Source organism: Bos javanicus, chromosome 27 (assembly GCF_032452875.1).
Source record: "Bos javanicus breed banteng chromosome 27, ARS-OSU_banteng_1.0, whole genome shotgun sequence".
Classification (NCBI taxonomy): Eukaryota; Metazoa; Chordata; class Mammalia; order Artiodactyla; family Bovidae; genus Bos; species Bos javanicus.
The window spans coordinates 15,789,237-15,815,365 of record NC_083894.1 but is presented as its reverse complement, the minus strand read 5'-3'; the positions used below and the strand labels follow the sequence as shown (position 1 = coordinate 15,815,365).

General features: G+C 38.5%; 1 protein-coding gene across 41 annotated transcripts in view; it reads left to right on the top strand.

The window, feature by feature from the left end:
• SORBS2 (sorbin and SH3 domain containing 2) overlaps positions 1 to 23,898 on the top strand; it is a 211,723-nt gene extending 187,825 nt beyond the window's left edge. For 27 of the 41 annotated variants that reach the window (XM_061404206.1, XM_061404213.1, XM_061404223.1 and 24 more), the window contains 3 exons: positions 1,854 to 2,630; positions 4,862 to 5,056; positions 9,067 to 10,513. In XM_061404206.1, coding sequence (XP_061260190.1) covers positions 1,854 to 2,630; positions 4,862 to 5,056; positions 9,067 to 9,249 — 1,155 coding nt within the window. In that variant the 3' untranslated portion in view covers positions 9,250 to 10,513. Of the gene's footprint in view, positions 1 to 1,853; positions 2,631 to 4,861; positions 5,057 to 9,066; positions 10,514 to 15,412; positions 15,463 to 19,283; positions 19,391 to 21,755 lie in introns of those variants that run through there. The other 14 variants (XM_061404232.1, XM_061404234.1, XM_061404231.1 and 11 more) reach the window with 1 other exon arrangement.
• Positions 23,899 to 26,129: the final 2,231 nt, after the last annotated feature.

Genomic DNA, 26,129 nt, shown 5'->3' with positions numbered 1-26,129 from the left:
AAACAAAAACAAACAAAAAAAAACTGTAATGTACTTCTAAACCATGACACCCAAAATAAACTAAATGTTAAATATCCTATTTTCTAACTGATCTTTGTAAATAGAGAAGGGAATTCATTGTGATTTATGAATCACTCTTGGACATGCTCCAATCACATTTCTTTAGACGTACTATCTTTATTTAGGAGAGGTTCAGATGTAAGTTGGTATTATTTCTGATATTTCTGCTTTTAGTAGAGTAGAATCCAAGTCTAATGCTTTTAGAAGATAAGATAATTATATGATACTTGTACTACAGGTATATTTTTTGTGATATAGGTATCTCAGGGTACTCGATTTAACTTTCAGTAGAGGCAAGTCCATGGTAAGGCTAAGCACTTTGAACCGTTATCAAGTGTATTAGTGCCTGTGGTGGTAATGGCACTGGAGTAGTCGTAGTAACAGGTAGTAACGGTGGTAGTAATAGTAGTAGTAGTGTAGTAGTAGTCATGACAGTAATGGAATTTAAAGACCTTTCTTCCTCAGCCACGTCGTATTCCTGGCACTAAAAGGTGCTATGTAGCCTTTAATCTTGAATCTTCTATAAGGAGGCTCATAAACGTTTTGTGACTCTTTGTCTCGTTTATCCCACCCCATGGTGACGTGACATCACGTTTCCTTTTTTTAAAAAAAATCTAGATAAATTCATTAAACCCCATTCCTCTTATAGGATAGAAGTGAAAATTGAGTGCTGAATGCCCTGTGTGCTGTCCATACTAAGGCCCAAGGACCGAGAGTGCTGAGTGCAGCAGGGACATGTCATTCAAAGCAGTCAGCTGGAAAGTGCAATCTCTCTTGAAGACTTTTTTCTTTCCAAACCCCAATCATCTACTTGGAAAGAGCCAAAGTAAAATGTCTTCCGCCAGCCTATCTCAAATACTTCACATGTGTAGCATATAACATTCTTCCTAGTCAAAAAACAATATATAAATGTATTAGAATGTTCCTAGGCACATGTCAAGAACAATTTTAATGAATAAAAATTCTGTTTTGTTCAGTACATCCAAAATGCAATAGTCATATTAAGATACACAGAAGTATTTTTTTTTTTACTTCAGGAGATTAAGTTTCATAAATTAGACCTCCACTAGTTTACATAAAATGTCAACCTTTTGAAAAAGAGAGTGGAAGTCCTGCCAGAAGTTTACTCCTGTTCACATCTTCTGCTCCCTTTCTGTGTAAACATTTACTTTGAATTTTTTAAAACTTTGAAATAGTAGTTATGTAAGTTCAGTCTCATTTGATCATAAGTTTCTCTTCTTAAAAAAATCTTTCTCAGAACGTATTCATTTAGAAACGTGTTAACGTATAATGATGTAAAAATATTTTATGCCATATGTTATAATCACCTCGCAACCTAAGTGAGAAAATGATGAAAGTTCAAAAGATTTGGCACAGGAAGAACACTAAACAAATTCTGGGAATAAAAAAGGCTTAATTGTTGGTTTTCATCCTACATTAACATTATTCCAGAGTTGTTTATATTAAATCAATATCTAGAAACCTATTTTCAAAGAAGTAGTCTATTAAATCTCTAAATAATTTTCCTGTCTTCATAATCTCTATGACAGTTTTACCTTGTCATTTGACATTTAATGGACCTTTTCCAAATGCTAGCATAGTTCAGATCAATCTTTAATTAATATGCTAAGGATTTTATGTATTTAAATTCAAAAGCTATCAGCCAATCTACACCATAGCATAAGGTATTTTTTATATTCACCACGTCTTTCTGCATTTCTGTCTCTGTGTTTTGATGCATTATTTTCACTTTCATGTTTTCTGTAACATCATAATCCCTGCTCATCTCTAAGCTGGCTTCCAGTGAACCAGGCCCCCCTCTCTTGCACAAAGCTTCACGTGACCCAGATAGTGACTCTCTCCAGGGAACCACCCTGGGGTGGCTGTCCCTGCCAGCCAAAGGTGCACTGGCAAATCCTTCAGCCCCAACGCCGCCTCATTTTCTGGACAAGTTCTTGGATGAATTAGAGAAGCTTGGTGCTTTAGCTTTACCAGCTGACCCTGCCAAACCAGATACCCCAGAGGAGATCAACTTTGAGATTAAGGAGGACCTCTCCACTCTCCCCCCATGGCCGCGAGCACCCACACCTGCCAAAGCCCGCTCCTCTCAGCTGCCTTTGCTCCGCTCGGCTACGACCTCAGCTGCAGCCCGGCCTCCTGAGGCCACGGTGCTCCTGGATTCTAGAAAGACACCTCCGAACAAGTCTGCAGATGTGACCAAAATGAGAGAGGGCTCTGCAGGCCCAGAGAAGGTACTGGAGGTCCTAGGTGATAAGTTTGTGACCTCCGCACACCCTGGCCTGGGTCCCTTGCCCCAGACCCTCCCTGTCATTGGAGAGGAAGATGAGGAAGTCTATGAGGGGGTCAGGGCAGGCACCCGAAGAGGGCTGGAATCTCAAGATCCAGATGCCCTGTGCTGTGGCCGTGATGGCACAGAGGTGATATCACACCTGCACATTGAAGAGGAGGATGAGGAGAGACAAGCTGACTGCCCAAGATATCCAGTAGCCACCCTCACAGGCCCTAGGACCCCTAAGGAAGACAGCAATGCAGCAAAAACCAGTGATGAGGTATTTTAATGTTGCCTAATTCCTGAAGAACTAACCAGTCTTTCTACAGTTAGCTAGGACAGTTAATCATATTAATAAACATCAATTCTGACATTGTCTTAGAAGGTTTTCACGCAATAAACACAGCACCATGCAGTATAACGGCAAGGTGGAAGGATGGATGAAAAACACATCAAATTTTAATAAGATGATGTATATATGTATTGTTATTCTGTTATTTATTACTATAAATCCATATTTAAACATTTTTATAAAGTCTTTCTAATTTTAGTATTAATAATAGTAGTTAATATTTGAGGTCTTATTGAGTTTCAAATAGTTTTCTAAGAACAGTACATCTTTACTTTTCAAAACTCAATAGGGTGGGTAATATTATTATCATCCCCACTATACAGATGAGGAAATTGATACACACAGAGAGAGATTAGTTCACCTCCAGAGTGCAAAAACTAAATACCATTTCTTTGATATAACAGCAGTCTGAAAAAGAAGGAAGGAAAAAAAGAGAAAGAAAGAAAAGAAAAATATATATACACACGCCAGTTCCCTTTCAATTCTCTGTGAAGATGTAATTTTTTAAGTTGGTAACTACTTAAGAATTGGGTCCTGGATATTCACCTTACCAACAAAGAGCCTTGGGCAATGATTTTAATCAATAAAGAGGGAAATGCTCTAAATCTTTAAGCTTCTTGTAAGCTTCTCTCTTCTAAAAAAGACAAAAACAAAACTTTATATCCCAAATATTTAATCTGTGAATTAGAAAAGCAAATGTGACTACTGGCAAATATTAAAATTATGAAACCAAATCAATGAGTCATATTCTGCTGCTAAGCAAGTCACTTTCTCCCATAGCTCCTCTGTTTAGAAATCTTTTATTTTATTTTTTTATTTATTTTTTTTATTGTCTATCATTTTATTTATTATTATTGTTTTTAAATTTTATTTTGTTTTTAAACTTTACATAATTGTATTAGTTTTGCCAAATATCAAAATGAATCCATCACAGGTATACATATGCTCCCCATCCTGAACCCTCCTCCCTCCTCCCTCCCCATACCATCCCTCTGGGTCATCCCAGTGCACTAGCCCCAAGCATCCAGTATCGGGCATTGAACCTGGACTGGCATCTCGTTTCATACATGATATTTTACATGTTTCAATGCCATTCTCCCAAATCTTCCCACCCTCTCCCTCTCCCACAGAGTCCATAAGACTGTTCTATACATCAGTGTCTCTTTTGCTGTCTCGTACACAGGGTTATTGTTATCATCTTTCTAAATTCCATATATGTGCATTAGTAGAAATCTTTTAAAATGACAGTTTTTTTCTTGTGCATTTCATTTATTTGAAACATTTTTACATTATGAAAATCATTTTTAAAACCTCATAATTTCCTATTAAGACCTTACCAATAACAAATACAGAGGTATTTGGTCTATATGGGGTATTCTTGGGATTAAACGATGTTAAGTGTCCATTAGGTCACTGGACAGCCACAAAACCCTGAGTCTTGGCAGTTCCCCAACCAGGTGAGAAATGTCAACTGGACAAAGAACCCAGCCATGCCTGCATTTGTATAAAATAAACACACTTTTTAGTAATAGAGGTCATTCATTGCAGTAAATCAAAAATATTTTTAAGTCACTACTTAAATAACTTATTTTCCCTTCAATTTAAACAGTTTTAAGATGTGATTAGATATGTGGCTTGGTTCCCAGGAACTGCTGCTGCAGGCTGCAGGCAGCACCACGGGTGTGGTGTTCAGAAAGGGGGTGCTGAGTTTCACAGCCAGTTCCCAACAAGCACACACAGGCAGAGAGGTCCTAACTTGCCTAGCTTTGTAACAAACCTACTCTTCATAAATTGCGATCTACTTCACAAGCAAGTTACAGACAGTCATTGCAGGGTTTTACACTTTTTTCCCTTCATGGTTAGAAGGCCCCACCTCACAAATACCTTATAAAATTGTAGACTATGGGAATTCTGATCTCCAGCCCCTCATATCAGAAAAATGAAACTGATCAAACCCACTGGGAATTTTGAATCAAATTCAGAAGTTAGTGCTTTCAAAGCAAGAAGTGGTCATAAATGTCACACACCTAGGGTATGTAGTAACTTTAAATATATTTAGGTGTGTGTGTGGGGGGGGCGGTGGTATTCTCTAAAAAGCATGTAACCTCCTCATTCTGGACACAAGCGTAATCACATCTTGTCTTTCCTCAATATTTAAGCCATCTTCATTCTCTTCGGGACATCGAGTGTCTACATCTTTTTCCAGCTGTCTGCTTTCCTCCCCTCCCTTTCATTCCTCCTTGGCCACTGTCTCTGACCTGGTCCCCACACTCTCTCAGCCTACCCAGCCCTACTCATCTCCGCTCCTCCCTAAATACTCTTACCAACAGGAGATAAGTTCACCACAATTAAAGGTAACTGCATCTTGAGTGTGGTTTATTGCATGTCTTTCAATGAACTTCATTAATTAAATGTATGTCTTTAGATTCATGTCATCTTACAAGATTTAAAAAGTCATTCAATATTGGTTGCTAACTTTTAACATCATTAGCATGGCCTCTGTCTGAAAATTTGAACGATACATTTGCATAGCAGCTATACATAAGAGTGAGGAGAAAAACAAGCTAAACTTTGTATAGTAATAAAAGGTGATCATTAGACTTTTTCTTTTTTTAAGTTGAGAATCAGCAGGAGAACCATCCCATTTAAAGGCATCAGCTATGTGCCTGTCATCTTCCATCACATCTTAGTGGCTCGTTGCCTCCTGAGTTTCCTAGCTAATCAGCAGGTTCAGCAGAGCCTGAGGGTTGGATGATCTTGAACTGACTGTCTTGAGTCTTGCTCTTCCACAAAATTGCAGGAAACTAATGAGGACGTGGGAAGGAGGCTTCTTTTGTAGCAGTTAACAAAGCATCCAGCTCTGAGACTTGCAGGCCGGTGGGCGGCTCTGCTGGTGTTTAACTCCCTCTTAGGATACCATGATAAAAGATTTTTAACACAATTAATGACTGACCTTGGAAAGACATTTAATGAGAACCACAACATGATATCAATCCATCACAGAAAAGTTCTACTTCTGTGTTCAGAACGATCCTCAAAACCTTTCCTTTACACAAAAGGACTTCAGATAATGACTCATCCTCGCATGCAATCTTCTCCACTTGAAATGAGAGCCTCTCCAGATAAGTAAAAAATGAAACAAAACGAAGGCTCTGGTAGGCTCATGTTTTTGAACTATTAGTAGAAAGCACCAACACCTAAGAAATGCCATTTATGCAATCTTCCAAACCCCAATCACCGAATCTATTCACCAAAATAGTCCATCTATGTGAATTTTATCTTACTTAGAAAAGGAATCTTTTTTAGGGGGGAGGGGGAATGTAATATATTTTAAAGACTAATTGTTCTTTGCCCTTTGAGGTTTTATCTTAGCTGGCAGGAAATAATTAGGAAATTTTTTAAATAATAATAATTCTTTAGATAAGGTATAAGACTAAGAATTTGCCTTCTCTGTGTGTATGTGTGTGGTTTTCTTTTAGAGCCAAAATATTTATTCCTTACCTTTCCCTACCTGTTCTTCAGCCAGTCGGTTAGCCGATAAGTGGGCAAGGAACTTGAGAATCGGAGTTCTCTAATTTAGAGAGATGGAACACTCACTGTTGTAGTGTCAAGGACAAAACCAGAATTTAAACAGGTTTATTCTCCTGCAAGAACCAAGCTCATCTCATACATTCTTTATGTCTCAGTTCATAAAATGATATGAGACCATGGAGATATTCATAGTAACTATGTTTTCAAAGAATACTTAAATAGTTAATTCCAGAAAAATAGTTATTTTTCTCCTTTTATTTGAGAGCAAATGCTAATTTTAATCTCCTATTGAGTTTTTTGAGACTCTTATAAGTCAATTTTTTTATTCATAGAAAGAATACAAGTCAACTGAATTTATGCTTGTACGTGTAGATACAATTTGAATCAACTACAAATTTTAGGCCATTATTATGGTTTAATCCACATCTGACACAGTAAAAATTGATGTGAATCCTTTAAGAAGGCTTCCTAGTTCTCTTGTTCCAAGAATGTTAAAAATTAGGCTCGTTACAAAGAAGAAAAATAACCTACCACTAAAAACAAAGAGAAAATAAAATGGCAATAATGTTTTAGTAGGCATATTATAGTATGCATGAAATCATTATAACATTTTTATCAATACTCATCAACCACTATTTTACCTAACCCATATTAATTTAATGCAGTTTTAGTCTTCTAAAGTATTTTCTGAGATAATATAAGTCTGTCACATGCAATGCAAAATCATTTGTAAAAGTTGCCACCACTTTATAGATTACAGAAGACTGAAATGTACATATAAATTATGAATTTGATACATAAATCAGAATCCAACAGTTTTCTAGTCTTTGAGCATCTTTTTGAAAATAATGTTTTTTCGCAAAAAAGAATTATTATAATCATCAGCTTTGATGTAAGTTGAACTTCCAATTCTATGTAAAACTCTTTTGTAAAAATCCATCTAGCCCATGGATTCAAACTGCAGTGGAAGTGCTTTGTAAAGAGATAGAAAGACTCTTCGTGTTTTTTTTTCCCCCCCAAGAAACTCAGTTATTACGGTACCATAAGGAAGTCTCCTCACCTTAAAGCCATCCCAGCAGAAGGTAATCCCCTTGAACACAGTTTCCAGCATGAAATTAAGCCCTGATTCTTCCTAATATGTTCAAATGATCTTTCCAGCTGTTTATCCACATCATTCCAATGCTACTTTTTTTTTTTCTATGACTCTTGATGTTTATAGAAACCTCGTATTAGTCAAGATTGGGGCAGCTGCAGTGCCAAAAACTCAAAATAATTAGGTAGAAGTATATATTTCTTATGCATAAATGTAGGGCATCCAGGATTGGTATGTCGCTCTGTATTCATCAGGAGACTCCATTTTATTTTGGCAAATCGCCATGCTCAATGAAAACCTTCCAGCTGGTGGTCCAAAGTGGCTGCAGCAGCTCCAGCAGTCCCTCCTCAAACCAGCTAGCAGGAAGGAGAAAAGAGGAGGGGAGCTTACGCCTTCTTTCTTGAAGGACATTTGCTAGTAATTGCACGTATCCCATCTGTCAGAACTTATCACATGAGCACATCTAGATACAAGGAAGGCTGGAAAATAGACTTTATTCAGAATGGCCGTGTGCCTACCTGACATTCAGGATTCCAATACTGGGATGACAAAGAAGAGAATGGATACTGGATAATGTGAAGCATTCTCTGCCCCAAGACTTAACGAAAAGCGTCTGATGCATTTCATCCCCAGAGACTGAAGATAGGAGGTCAATCATTACTATTATGAAATTTGAGAAAACCACATGCTTTTATTTAAAAGTCCTTTAGTCCCGCTAAAGTGCCCATAGTACAGTACAGTGTTAGTCATGTCCAACTCTTTGTGACCCCATGAACTGCAGCCCTTCAGGCTCCTCTGTCTATGGAATTCTCCAGGAAAAAATACTTGAGTGGGTTGCCATTCCCTTCTCCAGGGAAGATCTCCAGGGGATCTTTCTGAGCCAGGGATCAAACCCTGGCCTCCTGCATTGTGGGCAGATTCTTTACCATCTGAGCCAACAGGGAAGCCCAAGGTTCCCATAAGCCAAATGAAATACTAGACAATACACTGCTAGGTTCAGTCCATGAATGGACAGAAAATCAGACAGGCACCCAAGAAAGGTTAGCTTTTTCACTGTTGTTTTAAAAAATGTTACTTTGAAGGACCATGGAAACAGTCACAAGGCGTTGGGAGTTAGAACAGTATTCTGAATTTAATTATATTTCACCATTTCCTCCATAAAAGCCATATTTTGTTCATATGTGTCTTACTAGAAAATTTGCCTTTGACAAATGATTGACACCATCTATGAAATCTGATGGATATTAAGTGAAATGTCCCTGGATCGTACCTTGGATCTATTCAAACAAACACAAAGAAAAGAGGCCAGATCTGAGAGTCTCTTGAAACCAATCGTTAAGCACTTCAATAGACATAAACTCCTTGCAGGTGCATATTGCATGCCATGCAATATTACATTCAGACATCTTCCCTATACCAATTTCCTTCCATAAATGTCTCTCCGCTTGTTCCATTAGCCATGCATATTACATTCAGACATCTTCCCTATACCAGTTTCCCTCCATAAATGTCGCACTGCTCTGCCCGTGAGTTCCTTATTAAAGCAGCAACTGATGCTTGTGCAGTGAAAACTCTGGGCCACCAGGTGAGCTGTCTGCAGACTGTTAACCTTCCGGCTCTGTTATTCGGGAGTTTGGCATGCTGTGTGTGCATGGGGGGGAACAAAAAAGAAACCAGAAAGCTCCTCTGAAGGCTGGATAATGAAGACGAGAACTAATCAACTTCTTATGGCTTTTCCAGGCTGATTTTAAAAGCGAGGTATTTGTCCTGGGTAAGCCTCCGCGTAGCCCAGTGATGTCCAGGAGGACCTCTGGCTCCCCTGTCAGAGGGCTCGGCGGTTCCCACAGGGTAGGGTCAGAACGCCCCGCCTTGAGCCAGGCTCCTGGCCACCCCTCCGCCCTCGGTGGGCTGGCTCTTCCTTAGTTGTCATTGCTGTACTTTGCCAGGGAAGTAGGACTGGACGTACCCTTGAAAGGAGATGATCTATTGATGAACAGCTATCTGATGAACAGACACGGAAATCCTATCCTGTGTCCTGTGGGCAGTGTGCTTCTCTTTTATGCTTGTGTGCAAGCCTTCCAAAAGCCAAAAAGACATGTCCCAATTCTCCTCTGTACACAAAAGGGCGTGGTACATGTTGTCTTCTATCCCCCTATCTCGTGTAAATCATCACTCTCCCATCACTATTTTTAGTGCAAAGAATAAAGCTGCTGCCAATCACATACTGAACTTACACCCTTCAGGGCATGTTTGCTTCTGGGTTGTTCAGTTTATTTGGATTTCCTTTAATCCATGATCCTTGTTGTAAAATATCTTCTTGCTCTGCTGGCATGTGCTGCATTCGCTCCATGACCCTTTCAAGCCAACACTACTTCTCTGGGCTCCAAGGGTCTCCCAGCCTCTTGAGAGCTTTGAATGAACTTAAAGGTCAGATTACATTCCCTTTGACTACTTAGATCTGTAGCATCAACAGCCCTTGAAAATAAATTGATTCTAACTGGTGCCATCAGTTCTGAGAATGACAGTGGAGGAGTTTGAGAATTTTCATCTCTGCATAAGTCAGTCCTTTCCCATTTCTATTTTAATGGATGCTGGTTCAGTCTCACATTTCATCACATGATGAAGTTGTGGTTCTTCAGGCTTTTAAGGGCTTGATGGCAAAGATTTCCTTTTCTGTTTTTTAGAAATGTAGATACTTCTCTGTGTTTAGGCCATTTTTGTGCTTTTTGCTTTGCATAGTAAGACCTGATTTTGCTTCTGAGGCAGAGATTTGTTGTTGCCATAGAAAATGAGGAATGTTGACTAGGAAAAAAGTCTCATGGAAGGGCTTTCCAGAACCAAAAAAAAAAGCATTTTCCAAAATTAATATGGCCCATCCATAAACCTCCTTGGGTCAGTGAGATGGTATGCTTTGGGTCACCTTAAGTTTTTTCTTTGCCAGATTTTTACATTATGTGCTTATATGTTTTATTATACATGTTTGTATGAAATACAAATATTCTATATTCTTTAGATTTATGAAAAGTTGTGTTTTGCAATTTAAAAATAATTTAAATATTAAAACAATTGTATAATATAAGAAAGAAAAATACATTTATAAACATGGTACTGTTATTAAGAGAATTTCATCTAATTCTGCTTGGAAAGTACCACACCTAACATTTTCTGGGGGGAAAAAAAAAAGAACTCTAGAACTGCTTATAGGTCTCTCCAAGATTTTTCCCACACTAGTATTTAAAGTAATGGTCAATATTTATGTAAGAATTATCTAATTTCAGGACAGACTTATTATCTGAACTAGAAAAGTATATATTTTACTGATACCGGAGATTTAGGATATTTCAAACCAGCTTTCTTATGAGCAGTGGTTTGTGGTTGGTTCTGGCTTTGAAATTAGCATGTGTTTAAAACCTGTCTCTCTTGTATCTGCTTTTGACATCACTAAAAAATAGCTACACTAGGAGAGAAAAAAGAGATTGCTACATTGTCAAGGAAAAAGCTAATATTTAGGATTCTACAAAAATATCATGTTTCATTGAATTTTCTAATTTTTATTGTGCGCTTAAGACTCATTGTGAAGTGAAAGTCACTTAGTCGTGTCTGACTCTTTGTGACCCCATGGACTGTAGCCCACCAGGCTCCTCTGTCCATGGAATTCTCCAGGCAAGAATACTGGAATGGGTTGCTATTTCCTTCTCCAGGGGATCTTCCGACCCAGGGATCCAACCCAGGTCTCCTGCATTGCAGGCGGACTCTTTACCTACTGAGCCACCAGGGAAGCCTTGAATGTCACTAATGTATCTGGTTCTATATTTATCACAAAACCACTAAGAAGTTATGAGTAATAGAAATGCCTGAGCAGATAGTGAAAATACAAATGAACACAGACCGAAAATACTGGTGGCTAAAGACTGATCCTTTCTCAGAATTTAAAATCTGAGACAGGTCAGAAACACAGATAAATATCTATTCCACATCGCTCTGTGGTCTTTAAAATAGCCTTTCAAAATGACTCCAGGCTGAAGGAACTTGGCAAGAGCTGTCCAGGCATTAACACTTTTTAACATGTTGCTGCCATTACTCACCATTAGGGGGCAATAGAGTGCAGACACAGGTCTTTGCCTCAAGCTTTGTGCCCAGTTTCAACATCAGGAGGGGGAAAGCAAAAGACAGCCTCCCACAACAGTTCAGTTGAATATCCACACAGAACATAAACACTTGCCTAAAGGAAGAAATTAAGATGTGACTTTAATAAGCCCACACTATTCCATCATAGTCATCTTTAATCCAATATGTGAAGTGAAGTGAAGTGAATGTCGCTCAGTCGTGTCCGACTGTTTGCAACCCCATGGACTGTAGCCCACCAGGCTCCTCCATCCATAGAATTTTCTAGGCAAGAGTACTGGAGTTGATTGCCATTTCCTTCTCCAGGCGCTCTTCCCAACCCAGGGATAGAACCCCGGTCTTCTGCATTGTGGGCAGACACTTTACTGTCTGAGCCACCAGGGAATCCTTTAATCCAATATAGAGTCAAATTATAATTCAGTTCCTTCTTCTTACCTGTTTGTGGTATTAAGAAATTTTCTTTGGGCCTTGGTTTGCTGATCTGAAAAATGAAGTTTAATTATTGTTTTAAAATTAATTGCTTTTATGTGACAGAGACACTTGGAAATTAACCAACATCAGTTGTCACAGCTCTCTGACAATTGAATGGGTAAAAAGGGAGAGACATCTGTGGAAATGTGGATTCCTTTATGGATTCCCTAAGGGGAACATGGGAGAAGGCAGTGGCACCCCACTCTAGTACTCTTGCCTGGAAAATCCCATGGGCAGAGGAGCCTGGTAGGCTGCAGTCCATGGGGTTGCTAGGAGTCAGACACGACTGAGCAACTTCCCTTTCACTTTTCACTTTCATGCATTGGAGAAGGAAATGGCAACCCACTCCAGTGTTCTTGCCTAGAGAATCCCAGGGATGGGGGAGCCTGGTGGGCTGCTGTGTCTGGGGTCGCACAAAGTCAGACACGACTGAAGCGACTTAGCAGCAGCAGCAGCAGGGGGGACATGACCTAAACCATCATCATGTCTGACTCCTTGATTTCAGCAATAAGGAAACTGAGGTGCGTATCCAAGGTCACACAGTTAGTCACTGCCAATGCCAGAAAGACACAAGTGTGCCCTCACAAGTATCTATACTGCTCACTCCTCTGTTGACCAAATACTTCTAAAATAAATTATTTCAGTTGGTGTAACTGGTCATCTTTCCTCCAAACTGGTTCCCAGGTGTCCACATTCACACGGAGATGAGTCCTATCAAAGGTAACCTCAGAAAAGTTCTAAAACTCTCTATTATAATAGATACAGAACTTCTCTGCTAATAAAAGCAGTGATAAATCCTGGCCTGAGTATGTGAACAGTATAGAAAACCAGTGTCCAGGGAAAAAAAAAAAGTGGGTGTGGGTCCTTTAAAGGATATGAAGGAAGTATTGGGAGAGACTGGTTAAAAAACAAGGACGTTACTGGCTGACACACCCAGGAACACGAATTAAGACACACAGGCCTCTGGAATTAAGGTAGCCACATGATTCTGGTAAAAGCCTGACTTTGATAATTAGCAAAGAGATGGTTCATTTAAATGATTTAGGAGAGGAGTTGAATTAAAGAAATTAAACTAGTAGAACTATAATGACAACACTGGAAAAGTGCTATACGGGTTGTAATAAGTAAATTTTTTCAATATTAACAATCTGATTTTAAAGCTGTATTCACATTTTAACAGAGGCAGCAATGAAATTAGACCAACCAGTTTTACCAAGCGCTGATGCCACGATGTAGGAGTGAAGCTTTCACTCAACTCAGAAATATTAGAATGGTTTAAAAGTGTGAAAATAGGCATGCCATTTTTAGAGCACAATGAAATACATTTTACAAAACATTTTCTCTTAAAGCAAGAACATATACTATTTTCCTAATTATAACTTTGTTATACATTGTAAATGGCCCTGTGATTTTTTTGTGTGTGAGAGAATTAGTAGCTATCTTGGTAGGAGATTTGAAATATGGCATTTTAGATGTTTTTAAGTTGCATTTTTAAATGTAATATTTTTGAGTAACTAACACCAGCATTTTCAACATCATGTGGCTTGAATGCATAATCTTTGGCCTGAAATCTTACTCCTGGAAATGTGTTCTAAGGAATAGCTCAAAAGAAGAAAATATCTCTTTGTATAAAAATGTTTATAGCTTTGATATTTATGATAGTGAAAAAGGCAAGATCAATCTTAATTTCAAAAGCAAAAAAGAGAGAGAGATGACTAAGACAATCAAAAAAGATATATATACATATGTGAGGGAACATTATTCTGCAGTGATTTAAAATGAAAAAGAAGACTGAGAAAAGGAGACTGGAAATTATTACAAAACATAAATAGCAACTGATAAATACAAATCTTATTTCTGCATAAAATTATATAAGATATATATCTAATATATCATATATATATGATTGAATGAAAACTTGAAGAAATGTAGGCTTAAGAATGACTTAAGTTTACCTCTTTATTTAAATTGATTTAGTCTTAATCAATCTTTAAATAGTATATTTTATAATTTTAATAATAAATACATTGTTAGTTATATTTATGTACAGTCTAAGTATTATACTCTTAAGCCATACATGTGTTCAACAATTTTTATCCACTCTTTAATCTTACACTTATATATTCCATGCATAGACTGTTGAGTGAAATTTCTAAGAATATTGCTGGTAAATAGTAGGTTCCAATTACTATTAATTGAAAGCTTGAAGTTTTAGTAGTATAGTAACAAGCATCTAGTCTTCTATGCTAGACAGACAGCTTGGATGGGAAGGGAATGGATAAAGAATGCAGGAAGGGAGCAGGTTATAGACTCATAGACTGAAAGAAACCCCAGAGTCACCCTCCATTCTTGAACCAGAGGGGTTTCGATGGACAGTTTGCAGGGGGGAATTCCCAGTCTCTCAGTTATCCATTTATAACTCCAGGATCCAGGAACTGACCCTGACGTCTAATGTCATGGATCTAAAATCTAATCATCAATAAGGAATTACTTTGATAATTGCCATGCAATTTGTCATTCAGATTCTGATTTATTTTTTACCACGTAGCCATCATTTATAAGAGAATGGTTTTGAAGTGTGTTGTGAATGAACTGTGATGCTTTTTCCCCCTCTAAAAGGTAACATTTAGACAGTTGGTATAAATGACATTGAGTTTACATATTCAACAAACGTGTTAACTTTCATTCATTGAAGTATTTATGTGGATATATGGGATTCAAAGGCTTGTCATTTCCAATATTATAAGTATCTATTACAGATACTGGTCTTGATGCTTAGTTTAAAAAGAAAGGAAACTCTTTTGAGAGTTCAGTGCACTGGGAATTTCTACCAATATTTCTCTTCTCAGGTAAAATGTTACGTGTTACCTGGATATTGTTTGTTACATGCAATTTAAAACTCTCTGTTTTCTGTTTTTAAAAATGCATGTGTTTCCTCCACATTGAGAACAGAGAGTGTTAATTCAAATGTAGCATGGCATGTCTGCCTCTTGACATGTTCCTCTGTACCGTATGTGAAAATGTTGTCTGTGAAGGAAAAGTATATTAGAATGAATGTGGATACTTTGCTGTTAAGACTACATGTGGTTTATTTTTTGCTTGTTTGAGAAAATGCTGAAGAATAAGGTTGAATGAAGATGTCCAGACTCCCCAGTCTAGTTATTTGGTGTCTATGTTCTTGCCATATTCCTGGCCTTTGAAAAATCAATGGGACTGAGCCCTGAGTCTTCCTTAAAGCTTGAGCAGACGAGATTGCAGATATGTTTCAAACATTTGAACTTTGGTTATTTCGACTTAATTTAAAGCACCCTTCAAAATATTTTAATTATGAATCCTGTAGAAACCCTTTATTTGGTTTTTCTTTTCTTCCTCTTGGTTTTTTACAACAGGAAATATTAAATGTCAAGAAAAGTGCCATGCCATTATCCAAATTATCTTTTAATTAGTACCAGTTTAAGCATTGATTACATTGAAAATCATTTCATTTCAGCCACAGCGTCCTGTGTTTACTCATGAAAACATTCAAGGTGGGGGGGAACCGTAAGTATTCTTCTTATCTTCTAAATTTGAGACTAACCTTGACCCACAAAACAGACCATTGATGTACCATAAGCGAGGATGGTACAACTTTGCACATGAAAGAGACCAGAGTAACTAACATGAGATAAGACCTCCCTGATTAAGAGTAATTGCAATAACTTCCATCTTTCACAACAGAGAACAGAAGCTACTTTTGAAAAAAAATCCATGATTTTGCAAAGATTGATTTATGCACTCGAAAAACCTTCCAATGCTGTAGTGATTCCTAAGATTTATGAATCTGTCTCTCTCCCTGTTCTAACTCAGCATGTAGATTCTAGTAACTGCAGCCTTAAAGACACTGAAAATGTTCTAACATTGTTTTTATACATATTTGAAAAGCAAGAGAATGTCAAAGTAGACCTACAGTGATAAGTTAGTGACATAATTCCGAAGTTCCAGAATGTTGGAAATGGCAGTCTTAAAACATGCACTGTTTAAGTTACGTGATGTTTACTACCCAGAGGACCAGGAAAATAAATGCCTTTTCACACTTTCTTTCAAATCCCCACCTACTGATACTAAGTCAAACCAACCCTGAAGGTGTCACATACTGTCTTTAAGGTTGTCTTTCTGTTCCATTTTGCCCTAGGAAGACAGTCAGAGGTTATCCACTTCCTGTTGGCTGTTGCCTCTCTGAGTCAGGAGGGGAGCCCCAGGGAAGGCGCGGGTACAGGGCTAAACCTTGTCGGGCTGACCTGAGGACACATAATGCGCCCCCTGCTGGCTGGCCAAGCTCCACTCCCCTCAGTTCAGTTCAGTTCAGTCGCTCAGTCCGACTCTTTGCGACCCCGTGGACTTCAGCACGCCAGGCTGGAGCAGAGCAATCCAGCAGGGCCTGGCGATCTCCCAGCCATTGGTCCCTCCTCACTGCTCACATACCTGGTGCTTAGCTAAAAGCACAGGTCTCAGAAGCCATCTCCCAACCCCAAACTAGCTCTCACTGGGTACAGCTAGAAAGAAATTTTTGTTAATGAAAAGAAAAGGTTTGGAGGAACAAATCATTTAAAATTTCATTTAGTTGGGGGAAAAAGAAGTTTAAATATAATCCTTTTAAGTCTAAAGGTTGACTTTGTGTTCTTTTTTACACAACTGACTATGAGATGAATCACAGAGAATAAATCCAAGACTGATTAGGTTTACTGCCCTGCATCATCAATGCATTATATTAGAAGCTTTTAATCAATTTATGAATTAGGATATAGGTGATATTACTCTGTTTCATATCATACGGAGTTAATACTCGCATGTGTTTATGAGCTCACAGGTGGGAGAGGGCACATTTTCAATGTCCCGCTTTGAACATTATAAAAATTCTTTATTAAGTTTCTATTTGATTACAATGCCAAGTATAGCTGCTTGTTGTTCAGTCGTTCAGTCATGTCCGACTGTTTGTGACCCCATGGACTGCAGGGTATCACTTAATCTCTTTCATTTAAGAAATAGGTTTTGATTGAAAATAGGAACAAAATGTTATCATGTCACTCCAATTCAGAAGTATGGTAAAATATGTTACAGAAAAAGCTGCAAGTTATAGACAGAGTTTCATGATTGGCCGAGCATTTTCTGTTTTAAAGACAAATTTCTTTCTGAGGCATCCTGGCCCCACCACCATCATTCATCTCACCAACACATCCTTCAAAACAGCATTTTTTTTTTTTAATTGTAATTCGACTGCATTTCCTGTCGTGCAAAACTGATTTTGAAAGCCAACAGAGGCAGGAGTATTTCTGAAAGGTTTGTTTATGTTTCCATGAAACTTCCAATTTTTTTTTTTTTTTTTTTTTGTGGTCTAATTAAACCAGAATGGTAAGTAAACTTTCACAAGCACACTGGTTTTCATCATGTTAAAGTGAAGTAGGAGTTCGTGCCAATTCTTTTTTTTTTTTTTTTTCACTCTTGGGACCTTGAGATTCTTCAAGCAGCTGGGATTTATGGCCTTAAATAGGCTCATTTCTGGGAGTGGTTGGAGATGGGCCTGGGTCAAGGCTGAAGCCTGAAGAGATCCAGTGTTTCCCAAAGTGAGAGATGCAATGTATATTCATAGACTTGGCAGCCCAGGAATGCCTATCTCCCTCAAACGTGAGACCAGAAAAGGAACGGTGGTGAGACTAGCTTCCCCCAGGGATGGACAAAAGGTACCATTCCTTCACCTGGGCATCTTCAAATCAAACAATAAAATAATCCGACCTCTCCAACCAGGGCTGGCCCCATGCAAACATCCAAATTCAGGAATGTTGGTACTCAAGACCTCCCTATTTTGCCACTGCTCTAGGATTTAGGCTATCTTTCTTAGCCCTTCCCCACAAGCAGAATCCTTTCTCTGTAGAAGACTTCAAAACCCCAAGTGGCTAAAAAGGTTTACCCAGAGAAAACAATGTTAACAGGGGAAGAAATCTCTAACATTGGAATTCCAGGCTTTGCTCTCAGGCCAGAGAAGATAATGTTTTCTAGGTGAGGCTGTTAGACACATCATCTTACCAGGTCTTTCCCCAGTACACCCTCCCCCAGTCCAGCTTTATCCAGACTCCCTCCTCCCCCATCCTGAAAAGTTTAGAGAAGCCAATGCAGCCTGTCTCTGATTTGTCACATGACATTTGAGTTCAGGTGAGGGAATAGTTTTGTTCTACCAAAGGATTATTCTCTTGACTGAATGAAGTAATCAAAACAAATCATTCTTGTTCCTGAGCAATATCCAATATTATCAGCCTTTTAAAGTTGGCGTGAAAAAATCCAAAGTGCCCTGAAATGTGGTTCTTATTTCCTACTTTTCCAAAATTACATTAACTGTTAAGAAGAACAGCAGAAACAAATTCATTAACTTAAAAAAAAAAAAAAATCCCCCTCACAATACTGGTAATATTTTAGTAGTAATATGTCATTTTCATGTTAACTGCATATCAAATACTTCCTGACCCTCTAAACTGTTAGAATCAGTGTCCTTCCAAAATGCCAGTCCATATTAATATGCATGCTATTTTATTACCCCCAATTCTCTGAGTTTATTACTGATTGATGCCACCAAAATATATGCTCTCAAAGAATTCAAAGAAAGAAAGAAAAGTGGCAGCATTCATTCAGTAATACTTTTACATACATTTATTTCAAGAGAGAGCTTTTACATTAAGCACAATTTTTCCAGGACCTTTTAAAAAAGAACTTATGTCTCTAAATCTACTGCTTGAGATCACCACTTACACTGATGCAAACTACGAAATTAAACTATTTTAAAGACTTCCTCCCAGGAAAAAAAAATAAACTTCTCTTTTATAGTAATTTCCACATAGCAATATAAACGCTTTATCTGAGACATTTTGTACATCTCAATTTAGAATCATTTGAAAATTCCACTTGCAAGTTGCAGTTCCTTGCTTCTGAATATGGCTAAAACCATAATTCCTTCTTGTTTTATATAGCTGAAAAGTACACATACCACTTCTCTTATAGTCTGTATTATTTTTTAATGTCCAAATGATAGCTATCTATGACTGTACAATTGAAGTGCAGATCAAATTTATAAATGTTAAAATGTTTTAATACAACTCATGAATATTAGAATCTTCCATAAATTGTCCTCATTGTGAGTTCTGAAATGCTGTTAGAGTGGTCTAATTCTTATGAAAACTTAACTACCTCTACTTACTTTACAACCTTACCAAAAACTTATACTACCTAATTAATATGTTAAGGATAGGTTCAAAGTAAAATAAATATTATATTCTTTCGGTAGTTTCATAGAAGTGCAAAAAAATTTTTTAACACGTGCATTTGTCTTGTTTAAGGTTTCAGGCTCTGTATAACTATACTCCTAGGAATGAAGATGAGCTGGAGCTCAGAGAAAGTGATGTCATTGATGTGATGGAAAAATGTGATGATGGATGGTTTGTGGGTATGTGTACATTTCCTTTCAGGCATTTGGCCATTTTATAATTTGCTTATGTTTGCTCCCGTGCATGGTTGGATGTGATAGTCAAGCTTTCTTTGATTTCATAATGCCTTTATCTTTCACACATCCATATGCATTATGTAATCCTAGGGCAACTGCATTTTGAATAGAATTTAGTATTACTGCTTCAGGTATATGTGGTTTCCTGCTGGTTTTATTTCCAAGTCAACTGAAAGAAGAAGATTTCTCTAAATAGCACCAATCAGTAAAGGCTGAGATCTGAGAACAACAACGAGCTGTCCCCTAGATGAGAAACACGAATATTCTATTCAGCACAGAATGCTGGTCATCAGCAGTGAGGATCTAATCTGAGAAAACAGACGAAATGAACAACTCATGCTTGACTAGGTCTGCTGGAGGTGCCCTTCATTGTTGTTCGGTCACTCGGTTGTGTCCCACTCTTTGCGACCCCGTGGACTACAGCATGCCAGGCTTCCCTGTCCTTCAGTATCTCCCAGAGCTTGCTCAAACTCATGTCATTGAGTTGGTGATGCCATCCAACCATCTCATCCTCTGTTGCCCCCTTCTCCTCCTGCCCTCAATCCCTCCCAGCATCAGGGTCTTGTCCAATGAGTCGGCTCTTCACATCAGGTGGCCAAAGTATTGGAGCTTCAGCTTCAGCATCAGTCCTTCCGATGAAGACTCGGGGTTGATTTCCTTTAGGATTGACTGGTTTGATCTCCTTGCTGTCCAAGGGATTCTCAGGAGACTTCTCTAGCATCACAGTTCAAAAGCATCGATTCTTAGGCACTCAGCCTTCTTTATGGTCTGACTCTCACGTCTACTGGAAAAACCTTAACTTTGACTAGAGGAACCTTTGTTGGCAAAGTGAGGTCTCTCCTTTTGAATACATTATCTAGGTTTGTCATAGCTTTTCTTAAGAATTCACTGATCCACCTTAGCTTCAATATGTGGTCCAAGTAGAGAGAAGTTCCATTCTTACCACATACAAAACAACCCCATTCTTACCATCTTGAAAGAAAACTAGAGGTTTTCTGAGAAATTTTTTGTAGACAAGCATACCATACACTAAGTCACAGAGGAAAGAGATAAAAAGGAAACAGACGTAGGAAGATGAAGGATACAGCTGATGGAGGTACGAAGGCTTTCTGTAGACAGTCCAGCTGTGGGGAAATAAAGGAGCAAAGACCACATTAGCAGCCACAAGCCTCTGCCTCTGTTTATATTAATTCCCCACTGAGAAGAGTAAAATGGCTTACCTGTACAGGGATAAAGAAGATCAGTCATCAAACCAGGACAGTAAGCTCTAGAGGGTAAATGAGAAAGGGAAGTACAAAGACTGTGTTCACTCTTCATGAGCTGGAAAACCTAAGGAAGAATTTGGTACACTTGCTCTTCCAAAAAGCTTCAAAGGAATTATGATATTTGAATCCAAAGGCGATCATCATGATGGTCCTTTATGCATTTGGTTTTACTCCTCATATTAGAAACTTCCCCAATGATAGAACCCTCCCCCGCTAACGGTGGTCTGCCTTTTTTTCTTTAGTGATTTGGTAAGTTGTTCAAATTTTCTGTATTTTATGAAGGACCCTGGCAGGGCTATTTGTAAATGAATGCTGTGGCATTCAGCACGATCTTCTATGAAATAACAAACCTGGGTGGTGACGGCATCCCTGATAAAGCTTTTGTGTTACACTGTGCTAAGGAGCCGTGACAGACCTCCTGCTCACAGAACCAAGCCTTGGTGTGGGCCTTTTCCAGTCCATCCTATCCCACGGCCAGCCCCATCTTTATTGAGAAGATTGTACCCACATGCATTTCCTCTTCTGCTCCTCACTCCTGTCTAGCAGCCTCAGTGATGGAGCCCCATCATACTCAAGTATCCTTGTTCTTAAAAACCCACCTCCTCAGCGAGACTGTCTCTCCCCTCAGACCCAGAGGCTGAGCTTTTCTCTTTAGCCTGGTGTGATGGGAGCAGTTGGATGGCATCACCGACTTGATGGACATGAATTTGAGCAAGCTCTCCAGGAGTTGGTGATGGACAGGGAAGCCTGGCGTGCTGCAGTCCATGGGATCGCAGAGAGTCAGACACGACTGAGCAACTGAACTGAACTCAACTCAACTGATGGGAGTGAAGCCTTTAAGCTTAAGAAGTGATGAAGGCATCGGGCAGTAGAGATTAGACTGCCGACTCTGTCATCCCATCCCTTCAATGAGTCTCTCTTCTTCTCCAAACTCTGAGGGCTTGCTCTCTTAGTGAGTTTTCAAGCCCACTTGAACTGATGAACTGGTATCTCACGGTTGTTACCCATCCCCCACCCATTTCCTTTATCATTTCTATTTTCAGGAACCTCTAGAAGAACCAGATTCTTTGGTACTTTTCCCGGAAACTATGTCAAGAGGCTGTGAATCACTCTCCTGGTTATTTATGCCGCATTTCAGCAGCACATCTGCATAACCTTGCCTGAGAGATCCCGCAGGGCTCCTGCTGTAATGCCTTCCATTTCCAACAGAAGTCACCCACCGTCACCATCTCCACCTGCCACCAGACCACCAGCAACTGAACTGCCACGCCTTGGGGAGATGGGTGGATTAGCCTCCGTGTGAAAGTGCATATTCCTGCTTTCTGCTCTAAACTTGGAAAAGTGGATGTGTGGCATCAGAAAGAAAACCCTATGCTTAATAAGGGTTGAGCAGTTGAGGCAAAAAAATAAGTGTCTCAAGGAGGCTCCCCGGTCCACTTTGGAAGCTGCCCTCCCTTCAGGCAACCAGAAGATTGTTTCTTACTACTCGCTGTGGTTCGCATTTTCACCTTCTTAGCTTGGCAGTATATTTTCCTTTCACGAGTTTGCCTAGTGTCCTGGTTTACACGATATGACAACTGTACTTCAACTATTGTTTGCCTGCACTTATCTGTTGTAATATGCACAGTGATTACAGAATCTAAAGTAAGAGTAGGAAAGTTAATTTGAATGAGTGTGATTTTGTTGAATTGAATGTGAGTTTCCAGTAGGAGTCTTTTCCTGCAGGTTTTCTTTTTGTACTTTTTAGAAGTGCAAACAATAAGTGAATAAGAGCCTTTGGTAATAATCATGAGAATATAAGAGGTTTAGCTAGACTACAAAAAAAAATAACTATTGTGTTGTAAAGTTGCATTGCTATTTTATATTAAAATGTAATAATCAGCATAATGAACAATGAGCTCTTAGTGTTTTATTTATCTGATAAAAGTTAAATAAAAGCAGTGTTAGTGACAGAGGCAATGAATTATTCTAACATAGACACTTGAAAGTATGTGTGAGCAATATTCATAGGTAAGATTTCACTGTGTGTACACATGCACATCTGAGATTGTATGAAAACAGACAATCCATATGCTATGTTGTACATTTTATGGAAATGTAGAAGAATCTCACACATTATTTTATAGACATAGAGTACTTTGGAAGCATCACAAGTATTAAGGCTGGTTTTAGTAAGGATTATGATCAATACAATTATTTTTACTATGATAATTATTTTTCTTCTCTGGAACTCAGAATCCTGGCTACATTTGAGGACAGGAATATGTTGAGCCTGATTTTCCTGGTGTGTGTAAACTATTTCCTCGGAATACATTAGGCACTTTTGAGAGACAATGTTAAATCATTCAGGTTATATTTTCTGCCCTGAAGTAGAAACCTACGAGATGATATTAGGACCTGAAAGATTTAACGTGGTTAACAGTGCCTGAATTACGCATACCCTGAGAACTAGCTTTGTATTTCTTATGACTTTGCATAAGAACTATTCATATTTGGATCTTCAGCACCTTATAGATAAAACTTTTTACAGCATTTCTTCTGTGGACAGTGATTGATCTTTTCACAATGTATGTAGACTCTAGAATTTTGTACATACATTTGCTCTTTTTTTTGTACAGACTATTTAGTTGTTGAGAAGACAGGGGAATTTCCTAATTTGGTCTTTATCCTTCATTTAAACTAAGCTAAAACACCTTCAACAGAGCATCCTTTACATCTCCCACAAATCATTATTATGACTCAACAGTGCGATTCTGTAAGATAGCACTTTTGCAAAAGTTTATGAATATAAGATTTTAGCAGCCAAACTAAAATGTATATAAATACTGATTATAGAGGAATTTCACTAGGAAGAAGGTAAAGAAACATCTTTGAGTAGCCTACCTTGATTATTGTCAAGTTCACAGCCAGCTTTATATTTTAAAGGCTTTGGGTTTGAAATTAGGTCAACTGCATGCAGCTTTGCTGATAAATGAATAATTACCTTTGATGCCATTTATGAGAGAAGACTTCAATATCTGTTGCCTGTCATACTTAAGAAAAATTAATGTTTCTACTCTCTGTATCTGATTTTAAAAGGAAAAATATTCATACCAAGCTTTTAGGTAATTGACTTCAAATTCTTACAAGCAAAGGTCATTGTGTTTTTCTTGAATAGACATCTAATAAATTTTGCTTGGACATATACTTCAGCTTTTCTTCTTGACATTTATCCTTACATGAATTGTGTATTTTATTCCAACTGGTTAGATAAACTCAGATAACATGCATTTGCTCTGTGTTCTCTTGACACACAAATGGAGAAAAGATGCATTTGGATCAGCTCAGATAAGAAATATTTTTTAACACCATCACCAAAGCTCCTTTGCTAAATACCCTTTGGCTAAAGATTGTTCTTCAGCTAAAACAACACATTTTAAAATATTTCTGCCTCAAAAATAGCTATTTTTTCCAAGGACAAGTTAATTATAAGAAGTTGTAAGCACTTTACAAATTCAACAATCTTAAGTTCAACATCCTTGCCCCAAAAAGCTTTATCACCATTGGCATGGCAAACTGTTAATACTCACAAGTGCTCAATGAATCTCAAATTATGTGTTGCCATTGACTGTCATTCCTTTATCTCAACAGATAGTAAGTAGCTAGCTCTCCCACTTGGATCCTTTCTAATAAACTGGAGTCCTTTCTGGCTCTATGTGCTTCAGCCCTCTTCCATATCTATCACTCACATACTCAGAAACACGGACGTTCCTCTGTTGGCAATTTAGTTATCAATGTTGTCTTATCGTGTAGCTTCACCCTAAAACCCACCCTGATCCCCTCTATTCCACTGGGTAGTTTCCACCATGTATTAGCTTTCCACAAAAGTATGTTTCCATTGTAGGAAGAATACACGCTGTATTATTATTCTAGTCCCTGGTTTTGTGAGAACATTGATGGGTAATTTAACCAGGTGAATCTGATCAAATGCAGGATGCTGTTGGTGAACTTTCTGCAAGAGAATCTGCCAAATGATCGGCACTCTAAATACATAAATCTGGGATTTTATAAACCACGTGCATCAAAATCTGGACTTCCTTGTCTCACTGGAGAATTTTATCATCTGTGCTACTCTGCAGAATCTGTTGAGATGCCCCAGCAACTCTGTCAAAGCCCAAGCTCAAGAATGCCTAAACAGGGACTTCCCTGGTGGTTCAGTGATTCTCAACCAGTGATAGATATCCACGCTGTCAGTGCAGGAGGCATGGGTTTGATCCTTGGTCAGGGATCCTGTATGCCACATGGCACAGGCGAAAAAAAAAAAAAAAGAAGAATGAAAATAGTACAAAGAATTCCTAAACAGCTTTGCATTTTGCCCAGACTTCTGACTCAGCCACGCCAGCACTGCTGTCAGATGCAGACTGGCCATAACCAGCACTCAGCCCTCCTGCCGTGCTTCCTCACTCTCTGGGTTGAATGCTGAATTATTTTTTTTGTTCCAAAATTGATGCTTAGTGACCTATTTTACTTGATTTTATGTCAATGCACGATCATCAATGAAATTCCTCATTTACGCCATTAATGGTTGCCTTGGTGGATAGAATAGGATCCATTTTGTTGTGAAACCAACACAATAAGCCCCGTAGAGCACTGTCTCTACTCGTCGGCCTCAGTGGGCTGCGGACTCACACCCGTGTACCAACCAGCCAGCCGGGTCAAGGGAGGGGCAGCAGGAAGGGACCCTCTGACGTTTTATGTGCCAAATTTTAATCCCTCCTTTGCACTGAGGGGGTGGGAATGAATACAAATATGCATGTCCACTTCTTATTTGATAAGCAGCAGAAAGAACCTGATAGAGTAACTGTCTGTTGCCATGATGATCCACGGCTTGATCTCTGTGTGTAGGTGGTCAGTTTGTGTGGCCTGATCACTTCTTCCTACTGTTTTTCTGATTTCAGCCACAAATGGATCAGATAGAATAAGCACTTTGTCAGCTTCCAAAAGCCTATTTACAGATTGAACTATTTCATCTTCCTTTCCAGATTGTAGCCCTTCAATTGTTGTTTATGTAGCAATTATGATTTCAAATTATTTACTCATCATGGATGACTGGGTTAGACCACAAGCAGAGACTAGCATTAGTTGTAGAGAGTCTACAATAAGAAACTGTAAACTATGGTCTGCGGACCAAATTCAGCCTGCTGCCTGTGTTTATTTGGTCTGCAAGTTAAGAATGGTTTGTACAGATGAACATGGGCAATCGATTTGATGATAAGGAGCACTGACTTGGAGCCCCAATTAAGTCAAACGTTTCTCCCCAGAAAAAGAATCCCTTTCTTTTCAATGGTAGGTCTATATTAGAGAAACTTTATTCTGTTATTATATTTGGATTTCATCAATTCAAAATTGGTAGAAATTAGTTTTCTCTCTGTAATGTA